Raw genomic sequence first — 12,952 nt, 5'->3', positions numbered from 1 at the left:
ATTCACACAGAGAAAATAGTATTTTGTGGGCATTTTTTTCATTTAATCATAGAAAACATAATTATATATATATTTTTAAAGATAAATAGTATATTTTTTTAAATTTCAGGTAGAAAATGCTGCTGAAGAACCAAGAGTCTTATGTATAATACAAGATACTACTAACTCAAAGACAGTGAATGAACGGATCACTTTAAATTTACCAGCTTCTACACCTCTCAGAAAGCTCTTTGAAGATGTGGCCAACAAAGTAGGCTACATAAATGGAACCTTTGATTTGGTGTGGGGGAATGGAATCAATTCTGCTGATATGGTAAAACTCTAAACTGAAAGCATCTTCTCTTAAGCCGCTAATAATATTATAGTCATTATTGTTGTTGTTTTTAATAGTATACTAAATCCTGGAACCCTTCTTAATATTGTAAGCAGGACTATAGAGTCTGTGCAACTCGATATTTGGATCCTCTTCATCACTTTACTTTCATTCTAGAGTCAGCATTTGATTATCTTAAAGTTTGCACAATGTCATTTCATTAGTTTTTTTATTCATGTAAGATGATTATCATAATATTGTGTCATCTATGGAAAATTTTCCAACATTTACTGAATGGGATATTCATTTTAAATATTTAAGTGAAAAAAGCAGGATATAAAATCATATGTATTTTATAATCTAATTTTTGGAAAAGAAGAGAAAATGTATATAGAAAGAAAAAAGTAATAGAAGGACTTACACTCCAATATTAACAGAGATTATGCACCAGATAGAGTGGTAAACACCTGAACAGGAGGGTTGGTGGTATCATGACTTCAACTTCAAAGACCTCACAGTAAAGTTTTAGAGACAGGTATATCAAAAAATAATTACACTAAGATGTTTTAAGTATTATTAAGTATCATTTATTAGTTTGCTGTAAGTGCAAAGAGGAGGCACTGACCAGTTTTGCGTGGGAGAGTGACAAAGGGGAATGTTGAGTTGGATCTCATCTGTATTTTAGAATAGTATTCTAAATAGTCTTTTTTCTTTCCTCTCAGTCCAAATTCACCCTGCATACGATTGCTAGAATTATCTTCAGTCATCTTAAATCATAGTACTCCTGTCACCTTCCAGTTTAGAAATCTTTAATGACTGCTCACTGCCCTGATTAAAAGTCATATTCCCGGGCTTCCCTGGTGGCACAGTGGTTGAGAGTCCGCCTGCCGATGCAGGGGACACGGGTTCGTGCCCCGGTTTAGGAAGATCCCACACGCTATGGAGCGGCTGGGCCCGTGAGCCATGGCCGCTGAGCCTGTGCGTCCGGAGCCTGTGCTCAACGGGAGAGGCCACAACAGTGAGAGGCCCACGTACTGCAAAAAAAAAAAAAAAGTTGTATTCCCTAAGTTAGCATTCAAGACAATTGGTCCTTTAAATCTAATCTTAGCTCTCAGATATTGGACTAATTTATTTTCTTAACACAAAATTTCATACTTCTCTATCTCCGTGTTTTTGCTTATGTTACCTCTTCCTGTCCTATACCATTGCTGCTCTTAAGTTTTCCAGGAAAATACCTTTAAAGGCAAATGAATGTGTATCCTGATCGTATTTGGAGGGCATAGTTTTAATTGGCTCTGCAGAAGAATAAAAGATGTTGGGTGTTGCTTGATTTGCCTTTAAAATTGATGATATTTTGCCTTCTATTCCATAATATATTTATGATTTTTTAAAATGTAGAACTAGTGTTTTTAAATGGGAAAAGAATCTGAAAACGAATAGCTATATGTACAACATATGTATAATCAAATCACTTTGTTGTACACCTGAAACTAACCAACATTGTAAATTAACTATAATATAAAATAAAAAATTTTTTAAAAGTCTACTTACAAAAAAAAAAAACCCTAGTGTTTTAAATTAGCCAACTTTCCCCCTCTGAAATTGGGCAGTAAAATTGGTAGTCCAACAAGTTATACAAAGAGAAATGATATTTAATCTGAAACTTTGAATATTCTCTTTTACATTACTGTATAACTTCTAGTGTTGCCTCTTTTTCGATTTAAAGGATAGTTCTGTACTGTCTGCCCAAGTCCTGTTTATCTCTTACTTTTAAGAAGCCTTACTTGATGTTTCTTCATGCCACTTTAAAAGTAATCTTTCTCTTTGTTCTCCTATTGCACTTTTTATTCTGCTATGCCACTTACAGTCTTTTTATCATAGTTGTTATTCATTTGTGTCTTTCCACTTGATAGAATATATTTTGATGTCTAGGACCTCATAGTATTAGTTTTGTATCCTCCAAAGATACTATCCCTAGGCACTCAAAAAGTGTTTGTTAAATTAACATCTGCTATAGCACTATGCCAGGATTAAGTATTTTTCTTTCTTCAGCTGTGACTGTTCTTAAGTACTTAATTTTTGTGTCTTAATATGCCTACCGTACATTTCTATGAGTATACTCTTACCTGCTTACTGTACAATGCTGCATGTATGCTTCTTTGAAAACCTGATTCATTTATCTACTCACCATCTCATACACACAGAGACACATTTATTGAGGTAAAACCCCTATGTGTTCTAGCTGTATCATCTGATCTTTTATGCCTGAGAGACGCTGAGAGATCTGGTTCCTGCCAGAGAATATAAGGGACCCAAAGATACCTTTCTTCCTTTCAAGTGGCTTCTCTTAGCTTCTGGTTCTCTGTCCTGTTTTTCTCATGGATTTCTAGATGTGATCCAAAGTGAGATGATATGTTTATTTTATTAACACTTATTTTGTGCTTACTGTGTAGCTAGTATTGTTCTGATACTAGACTTTATACAAATATAACCTCATTTAATCCTTTTAACCACACTATGAGGTAAGTGCTATCCCAGCCTCATAGGTGAAAAAACTGAGTCATGGGGAAGTGAAGTAACTTGCGCAGAGTCACACAAATAGCAAGTGGCAGAATCTCTTATAGTTAATTTTTTTGTCCTTAATACCTGTGCTTCTATATAACATTCATTTTGTAAGAAAGGCATCTCCATAAAGTAAGTCCTTCTAAGGAGATATTCCTCGTGTCTTTGAAACATTAAAAACATTTCTTAATGAACAAAATAGTTTTAAAACAAAAGAATAGGACATTCATCCCATCCCTCATTTTTCTCAACAGTGGCCTGGAATGTTGGGTGAGTATGGCTTGGAGCATGCAGAGCTCTGTCTCTCATCCACCAACTGGAATGTATCAGAATGACAGCCAGGGTTTAATTTGCCTACCAGATAAAAGAGTTAGGTGAAGACTAAACATGTTAGATGTTTAGTTTTCAAAGGAGTGATCACTTCTATCACCCTGGGATCCTCTGAATCCTGACAGTGGACTTGAAATAGGTATCATTTACTAGGACAGGCTTTTCCTTCGAGGGTCTTTCTGAAGGTACCCATTTTTCAATGTTACATAATTGTTTGGGTTGGGTTGCTTAGTGTGTTTCCTTATGTGGGAATTCTCATTATATTCCTATATCAAAACATGTTTTTACAGTTTTTAGTGATATAAAATAATCTTCAGTTAATTTTCATGAAAACCCATTGAATACTATATTGCATACATTTTAGAGAACATCAAAACAAATGTTTACAATACTTTTTTGTGTAGTACTTCAGTTTTTTAGATGTTGGGAAATGTGAACAGCTGGGATACCTGTCAGTATATGCCCTGTCACTGGGCTTAGCCATCCCAGTTCCTGAATAGATGAGTTAATTCCAAGCCTAGATTAACAGAATTTCTCAGAATCTTCATTTAAAAAAATACTGTTTAAGCCCAATAATTGTAGATATGTGTCTATTTACATATTACTTGTTTTATTATTATAATTAATGTTTCTCATAATCTGAGATATCTTATTTTATGCCTGTAGGCTCCACTGGATCATACCAGTGACAAGTCTCTTCTTGATGCTAATTTTGAGCCAGGAAAGAAGAACTTTCTGCATTTGACAGATAAAGATGGTGAACAGCCTCAAATACTGCTGGTAAACGCTTTAGAAAGCCCTATAGTCATAATTTTTGTGCACTGTCACCTACTACTTGGGAAGCAGTTTTCCAAAGGAAGGAGGAGAGATGTGTTTTGCAATTTATGTATAATAAATTATTTTTCTGTTTTCTGTTGGCTTGTATGTATGTTAACGTGGTTACACTGGGCATCCATAGCACTTTGTGTATATAGTCTCTTGCCACACTGAGAATCACCACTAGAACAGGGATGGGGATGGGTCTAGGATCTCCTACTGTGTTTCAGTGGCCTTTTGTTTGGTTAAGCATTTGCTTGGTTGGTGTAAATCTTCGGCAGTTTTGCCCAGGTTTTCTGGTAGAGGAACAGACCCCCAGAATTATCTACTCTGCTGGTTTTGCTCTCACTCCCCGTCCCCCACCCCCCATTTTTTTTTGGAATGACTAGTTTGTAAATTCTATGCTTTATTTCTGTTCTTTTAGTGTTTGCTGCAATTCATATTTCAATAGCCTTTCCTGTCTGGTTCAGTGGCTTTAGTGATCGTCAAATCTAGTAACTCCCAATTTGAGAGAGATTCATTGAAAAAACCTGGTCTGATTTACCTTGCTGCTTTACAGACTGAGGAAACTCACAGAGTTTATGGACTTTTTCAGAACGCTTCTCTTTAATGAAACTTTCCTCAGGAAAAGTTCTTCTGTTTGATGCTTTTCATTTAGAAGTCTATTGTGAATTAGAATGCCTCTCTGGACAGTAGACAGTAATTAAACACAGGATATCCATACAGAAGCAATGCCAGAATATGTTCTGACTTTCCTTAATCTCATTGTTTATTTTTATGACATCATGAGAAGATTTTGATTAGTCTGACATTGAAACTAAATTAGCTATTAATTTGGGGATTCATGTTTTAAAATGCTTAGTAATTAGTCTTCAGCTCTTAGTTGCTTGTGCTGATTTTATATCCCTTACTCCTTTTGGACATCTTCCTCATTAATAGGAAGTTTCTTATTGGAGACAATAGGAGACTATCCATTTCATTCAATACTTATTGAGTGTCCCCTACCTTTCAGGCCTACTTAGCAAGGGTGATGTAAAAATAAATGATAAACTCTGTCATTAAGGAGTTCACAATTGTACTCTGATTAATTAGTACCAGAAATCTCTCTCATGTAAACAAAATTTGAAAAAGAATTAAATAAATTTGAGAAAGTAAGAACTTTGGAAGGAGACCTAAGCATTTTTCCAAAGTGTGTTATATTGGGCATCTTTCAAACCTTCCTACAGGAAATAGTGAGGGTATATACTTTGAATGTCTTGGTGGTACCAGTAATGCCTTGTCTTTTTTTCATTGCCTCAGGAATTAGTATGCCTTTTTTCATTGTTTTAGCAATATTTACCACTCAGTAAATATTGGTTATGCTACATTTTAGGAGGATTCCAGTGCTGGGGATGACAGTGTTCATGACAAATTTATAGGTCCACTTCCAAGAGAAGGTTCTGTGGGCTCTACCAGTGATTATGTCAGCCAAAGCTACTCCTATTCATCTATTTTGAATAAATCAGAAACTGGTAAGATATATTATTGTTGTCGTTGTTGTATTTTCATAAAATCATAGGGCATTAATCCAGAGTAATCTTAGCAATCTCAAGCCTAATCTTCTCATTTTATGGATTAGAGAAAACAGACCCAGAGCAAGATCACTAGTTAGCAGAAGCAAAGTTAGAACAAGAATGTGGTTTCCCTTTCCCTCAACCCATTGTTATTTTTACTGTATTGTTACTGCCATTATTTAGAAAAAAATATTAAATATTGGATTTTGAAGGAAGACTTTTTCTGTTTGATAATTTTCTATCTTGAATTTAATCTTAAATTTTTGAAGTTGACTTCCTCTGGAAAGGAATGTATCTCCATGTGCATTGGAATAGACTATGGCAGATACTTTCATGTGGAAACAGATGGGCCAGGCTTATTTTATCAGAACTACTGTGTTATCTTCTAGTTTAATCTAATCATATGTTTGAAATTAATCATGTAATTTAAAAATTCCTGTTAGCTTTTTCCTGAATATGTTTAAACCTATATTTTTGAATTTTTTTTCAATTTATTGAGCTAATGGAATTGCTTTATTTATGCAGTTTTATATTTATATATAAGACTGGTTAATTGCCTGAAAATATAATCTGGATACTTTCACATATCATTTTATCTTAAAACAAACATTTTCAGTAGGTAGTATTCGTGTTAAAAGAAATGGAAACAGGCTTAGAGAAGCCTTTGATTATATAGCTAGTTAATGGTATTTCATGTTAGGTATGGCTTCAGAGTGTTTACTCTTAGAACTTTAAAACAGAGATGACTGTAAATATTAGACACAAATATCTATTATAAAAAGAAAACTGTAGAGTAATATTGTAGATACTGTTTTAATTTGTTCTGTAATCTTCCACTTACTATATTTTGTAATTGAAATGTAGAATAATTTCCTCATAGCTAATCTTTTGTACAGGCTTAATGGTGTATTTGTTCTGAAAATGGTAAAAGCTGGTCGTGTTTGGTATTTAGGATCATTTATGTCAATAGAACTTTTTGCAGCAAACTACCAAGAATAAAAGAGAATGACAAAGTATCTTTTCTCATTATACTGTCTAGAGTATAGTGACTCTCAAATTTTTATTTCTTTAAAAATCATTTTGAGATACTTGTTAAAAATGTAGGTTCTGAGGCATTACTCCTCCAAATACTAAGTTAGTTAGCTCTGCAATAGACTGGATAAATTGCATTTTTAAAAAAATAGATACCCTAGATTATTATGAGATAGTTGGAATACTTAGAGAAAGTTCCAGATTTAACAAGTCAGGATTCTTGAAATTTTTGCTGTGTATTCTGACAACCAACTCAGTCCTTATGCAAGAAGTATTTACAGAACTCCTACTTTGTGCTGAGTACTGTATGGCTCTCTGATGCCTGTAAATTCCTAGAGACTAAAGCATACTTTAAAAAAAAAAGTTCTCCTATAATACGAATGTAATACATGTTCATTGTCATATTGTAAAATGAAAAAAGTGGAAATCACTGACAGTACTATTAACAGAAACTGCTTTAATGATTTTGCTTATTTTTGTCTTATCTTTCCTTCATCTGAATGCTTTTAAGAAAATGGGGAAATCATGTTGCGAGCAGACTTTTAATATATATTTTTTCGTGTAATACTATATGAGGAGCATGTTTCAGTGTTATTAAATAGTATTTTAATATGGGTTTTAAGTGGCTGAAGAATAGTGTTTCATTATATGATTTAGATAGTTAAACTGTAATTATTACCTATGTTATGATGAACATACTTATACATAAGTTTTCATTTTCATCTGTGATTATTCCCTTAGAGTAAGTTCCTAGAAATTGAATTACTAAGTTGAAATTTATGAAAAATATTTTTAGAGGACTTTGATATACATTGCCATGTAATCATAGTCTTCATTCCCAACTATTGTTCCTCATACAGCTCTTTTCCCTACCAGTACATTTTCCTCCGGTGTTCTGGGGTACTGCCTTTGTGAATTAAAATAATCTGTACACGGGCTTCCCTGGTGGTACAGTGGTTGAGAGTCCACCTGCCAATGCAGGGGACACGGGTTCGTGCCCCAGTCTGGGAAGATCCCACATGCCGCGGAGCGGCTAGGCCCATGAGCCATGGCCGCTGAGCCTGCGCGTCCGGAGCCTGTGCTCCGCAACGGGGGAGGCCACAACAGTGAGAGGCCTGCGTACCGCAAAAAAAAAAAAAAAAAAATCTGTACACATCCAAAGGAGCTGGGGTTCAAAAAGTGTTCTTTTTAAAAAATATTTATTTATTGTTTATTTGTACCAGTTCTTAGTTGTGGCACACAGATCTTTGTTGCTGCATGCGGGATCTTCATTGTGGCACACAGGATATTTAGTTGTGGCATGTGGGATCTTTTTAGTTGTGGCATGTGGGATCTTTTTAGTTGTGGCATGCAGGATTTAGTTCCCTTAGTTCCCTGACCAGGGATCAGACTCGGGCCCCCTGCATTGGGAGTGCGGAGTCTTAACTACTGGACCACCAGGGAAGTCCCAAAAAGTGTTTTGTTACTGACTACTGAATTTGCATTCTCCTTAAGAAATTATTGTAAATGTACAAAATGTTTTTATTGAAAAATGCTCTCATGATTTCAACTCAGGGCTGTAAGAAAACATTTCTCCATAATGCAGTGAGGCTGAGGACTTAACATTCTTTCCTGTTTCCCTTGCCTACCAACTGCTCTGGTAGCCAGCCACTGTTGATAGGAGATGGTTGGGGGTCGGGGGGACTTTAAGGAATAAGGAGTGGATTGAAGGCTGATGTGGACTCTCAGGTGATTAGAAACCACATGACTGAGGTATTTCATCATTTAAAACCGAGATATCTTTCCTTGGGCAGTTTCTTTCACAATTCTTTTCGTTTTATTTTATCTACTTTAGGAGTTGGCCAGTTTCATTCTACTTCATTTGACCTGTTCGAGTTCTCGTTCATTTCTTGTTGGTTCTGTTCATGATTTCTTTCTGCATTTGCCCTCTGCAGAATGGCATGTGTTCTTATGTTCTTCTCCCTTAACTAGCTTGTACTTACAATATTGATTCATAACTATTTCAGATAGAGGACCCACTTGATAACATTTATCATTTGAAATTTGCTGATTTAGACAATGCATAATGACAAAAGATTTCTATTCAATAACATTTTATCTTACTAATCTCACTAAAACCTTCATACTTTTGGAAAATAGTTGTACATTTATTTGAGACACTGTTCATTCTGTTTACATATGGTGCTGAGTCAGGTACAAAAGACTATAGGTTTCTATATGATTCTTATTGCTAGTGGTAAAGTAAACAGCAGTGGCAAAAATTATTACTCCCTCCTTCCCTTAAACCCCTCCCCCGCCACCCTTTTTTAAGCCCAGGGAAGGGAAACAAAGTCATAAATAAATGATACATGATTGGTCTTAAGGTACACAAAGAACAATAGCAGTATTCATTTACCTTTTAAGGCTGCAGGTAGAGTGGTTGTCCCTGACTGTTGAGGAGTTGGGGGAAGGAGATGGAGAAGAAGGGAAATCCCAGGCAGCCTCAGCTGAGAAGAAGGTGCAGGACAACCTGGTCTCCTTGCTTGAGTGCTGTCGTTTATGGGAAAGAGTCCGTTTATATAACCTAAGAATGAAATAATGCTTTTTATTATTAATAATCAGTCCAGATATCTTACAGATTTGTATTACTTGTAAGTCATATGCACTTCTCCCTCAAGTGCACCTGCTGCTATGCTAAGTAGTAGGATAGATAGAGAAATCAGATTTGACCCCTCCCCCCACAGTCTGTTGGGGAAGCCATACAGGTAAATAAACAGTTATAGAACAGAGTAGGACAGGGTGTTGTGAGCACAACTCAGGTGGGGCATGCTGGTTAGGAATTGAAGCAGTTTATAAGTATATAACAATGTAAAGTAAATATATAAACATATATACATAGTATTCTTAAAGATGAAAGGTACTAGAAATCAAAGCTGGAACCTTAGTCCAGAGTGAACGATAGGTAACTACTTGGTCTCTTCTTAGAATTGTGCAAGTGCAGATAGCATGGAATCTATTCCTCTTTTCCACAACTGACCAAGGTTCACTGTGCATTTGTTGGTCCTTTCATCACCTTCATTAGCAATATAGTTTATCCACAGTGTTTACCATTTCTTAAGATATTTTTGTTAATTCTTGGGAAATTGAAAAAGTATTTCAAAAAGCTTCAGTGAACGCCTTTGGCATGTATTGAGAAAAGATTTACGTTTTTTTGAGATAACCAAGTCTTTCAGTATTAAGTGGGAGTAAATAAGTTTAATTATTAAGCAATGTGTTTACCACATTTTACTAAAATAATGAGGTATAATAAAATGATGAGGCTGATTTGTGTGCTATGTGTACCTCATAAACTGGGCCTGAAGTCTACTTCAAAGGAGAAGTTCCGAAAATGTTCTCAACAGTGGTAGCCATTTCCAATTAGGTATATAAAACTAAGTACTTAAAATAGTTCACTTGACTTTTGAATGCATGTTAAGTTTCTCCTTTCCTTCTCCCCCTCTCTCGGTTCTCCCCTACCTCCATCTCTGAGTTCTCTTCTTACTTTAATAGTCACTCTTTGCATAGCGTGCTGATCTGTGGGATTTCATACTTCATGGGTTTGTTAAAACAGTGGAAGTCACTTTGAGTTTGTATACAGTGAATTTATCTCATGTTGTTAATTCTTGGTAGAAATTGGTTTATGGGGCCTGATGACTGGGATAACTGGTTCGGTACTGTCTTCATTTGTTGGGTATATATGATGTTTAAAGTGAATATGTTTATACTTTTCCATTTTAATACACAACTTTTAGATTTGGTGAACAAAGATGATTTTTGTCAAAAAATACTTTATTAAACATAACCCTCTTAAAGTTTTATTAAATGCTATGTAATATCCATGTGTATCTCTGGACGTATAGCAATATGTCCAAAGATCCTGACTTTTTCTGAGAAATAAGGTTGACATAGTGCACATATTAGCAAAGAGGTCTTTCTTAGGTGCTGTTGAAAAAATTGAAATAATTTCCAACTGTAACCTTAACCTCTCAATTTTTACTGTGTAGTAAATTCTTGTTAAGTTTTCTTTTCATTAATTTTTTGATGTAAATGCTGATTTATGTATATTTGTGTGTGCTTTTTTTTTAAAGGATATGTGGGATTAGTAAACCAAGCAATGACTTGCTATTTGAATAGCCTTTTGCAAACACTTTTTATGACTCCTGAATTTAGGAATGCATTATATAAGTGAGTATTCAAAAAAATTCTATAAATAAAATTGATTTAAGAATGAAAATATAGTTTTTAACTAATTAAGTCTGTCTTCCTTCTTGCACTTATTTGTTAAGTTTGGGGCATCTCTCACTTCTTAAAACATACCTTGAATAGTAAATAAGGAAAGGATCTTATGAGAGACAGCATATGAAAAATTTGTGGGGAAAGAGAATCAGAAGTGCATAGACAGCAAAAGGATAAAATTGATAAGATTTATGTTTAAGATAAATTATTGTATTTAAGCTTCCTCACTTTTAGCTTTAATGCCTTTGTGAAGAAATAAGTTATCTGCTTTCGGAGATAATCTGGATGTGTAAACCATATTCTTTTTTTCCTCCACCTCTCAATTTAAGAAACAAAGTTGTCTTTTTAAACTTGCAGATTTTGTTTTTTAATTAAAATACAATGCAGCTGTTCCGGTGTTGTGTGTGTGTGTGCGTGTGCGTGCGTGTGTGTGTGTGTGTGTGTGTGTGTGTGTGTATTAGAGAGAGAGAGAGAGAGAGAGAGAGAGAGAATGTATTTTTAAAAGAATGTATATATATCAGATACTTTAAAATGCTCTATGGAGGAAGTCCATATTTAAATAAACCCTAAAGTCAGACATTTATTTTTATGAGTATCCTATTATAATACATTTAATACACTCTCACTTTGTGTATTTCTTTACAGTATACATAACTTATTTTTTAAGACATTTTAAAGTACAAATAAACTGATTTTTTTCTCCTTTTTGTGTTACTTTTGAGTAACATCTTTGTAATTACTGTAAATATGTATTTAAACTATTTTTGGAACTTTTGATATTACAAACAACATTATATTACCATTGCATTCATATGTAAGCTCATCATCTGAATTTACTTGTAAAAATTGGCCTGTTTTTCATTCAGCAAGTATTTGTTACCTAGTGTTATATATGCTAGGCATTTGGTAGAGAGAGATGAAGTTAGAAATAAGATCTTTGTTTTTAAGTAATTTACAGATCTCTTCACAGTAGCAATATATGTATGTATAAAATAGTTTAAATAACATTTAAGGATGGCTAAATACCATGAGAGTTTAGAGAGAAGGGAGATTAATGAAACTTCGAGAAGTGGCTTAGAAGAGCAAGTAGAACTTGAGGTAGGTCCTGAAGATAGGTATGGTTTGGCCAGGTAGAGACGAAAAAGAGGACCTTGTAGACAGGAGGACTTTCAAGAGCAAAACTGAGTAATAGTAAGTGCTACCTAAATGTTTGTTATTGTTAGTTTGTATCAGGTACTGTTCTGAGCACTTTACATATAGACTCATTTAATTCTCATGGTAACTGTATGAATTATTGAATACATGCTGTTATCCACATTTTACAAAGGAGGTAACTGAAGACACAGAGAGGTTAAATAGTTTGCCAGAGGCCACACTGCTAGAAGTAGCAACCCACTAGATGCCAGAATTTCCATTACCCTATTCGACCTGTATTGTAGTTGATGCCACTAAGTGCGATATATTGCAGGGGCCTCCAGGAGATCTGCTTAAATGGAGTTTTTGTCAGAAGAAGATGGAAGATGAGGTTAATAGATGAAATCTAGAGCTTGTCCTCAAAACTAGAACAAACTCAGTAGTCCATGATAATGTGCCTTCTCTGGGGAGTGTTGCTTAGGAACAGGGACCCCAGGAGCTTAACCATGAGTTCCACCCTGGAAGAGGTCCGTAAACATATAGCTCTGTGGAAAAGAGTAAGAGCATAGCCAGATTGATTGATTCAGCAAACATATGTTGCACACTTATTGTGTGCCAAGCACTCTTTTAGGCACAGAAATTACAGTGGTGAATAAGACAGAGTCCCTCCCTTAGACCTTCTGTAGGTCAGCCAATAGAATGAGCTCATTTCACAGTCATGTATGCCATGAAGAAAATCACGACAGTATGGAAAGAATAACTGTCAAGACGTAGGGTGAGTAGTTACGGAGGGCCCCTCTGAGGAAATACCATAGAATAGACTTGACAGGAGTCAGTCCTGTGAAGATACAGGAGAAGAACATTCAAGGCAGAAGAAACTGTAAGTGCAAAAGCCTTTGAGGAACAAAAATCCATTGTGACTGGAGCCCAGTGAGTGGAGGGGGAGTGAGAGATAAGA

At 35.1% G+C, this 12,952-nt stretch overlaps 1 protein-coding gene across 2 annotated transcripts in view; it reads left to right on the top strand.

Annotated features, from left to right (window-relative positions):
* The window catches only part of USP47 (ubiquitin specific peptidase 47), a 125,229-nt gene that overhangs the window by 47,495 nt on the left and 64,782 nt on the right, over positions 1-12,952 (top strand). For both annotated transcript variants that reach the window (XM_079930706.1, XM_079930705.1), the window contains exons 2-5: positions 110-313; positions 3,872-3,985; positions 5,394-5,532; positions 10,713-10,809. In XM_079930706.1, coding sequence (XP_079786832.1) covers positions 311-313; positions 3,872-3,985; positions 5,394-5,532; positions 10,713-10,809 — 353 coding nt within the window. In that variant the 5' untranslated portion in view covers positions 110-310. The remainder of the gene's footprint in view (positions 1-109; positions 314-3,871; positions 3,986-5,393; positions 5,533-10,712; positions 10,810-12,952) is intronic.

Source organism: Stenella coeruleoalba (assembly GCF_951394435.1).
Source record: "Stenella coeruleoalba genome assembly, chromosome: 8".
NCBI lineage: Eukaryota > Metazoa > Chordata > Mammalia > Artiodactyla > Delphinidae > Stenella > Stenella coeruleoalba.
The sequence above is the reverse complement of the archived record's forward strand: the minus strand, read 5'-3'. Positions and strand labels throughout refer to the sequence as shown.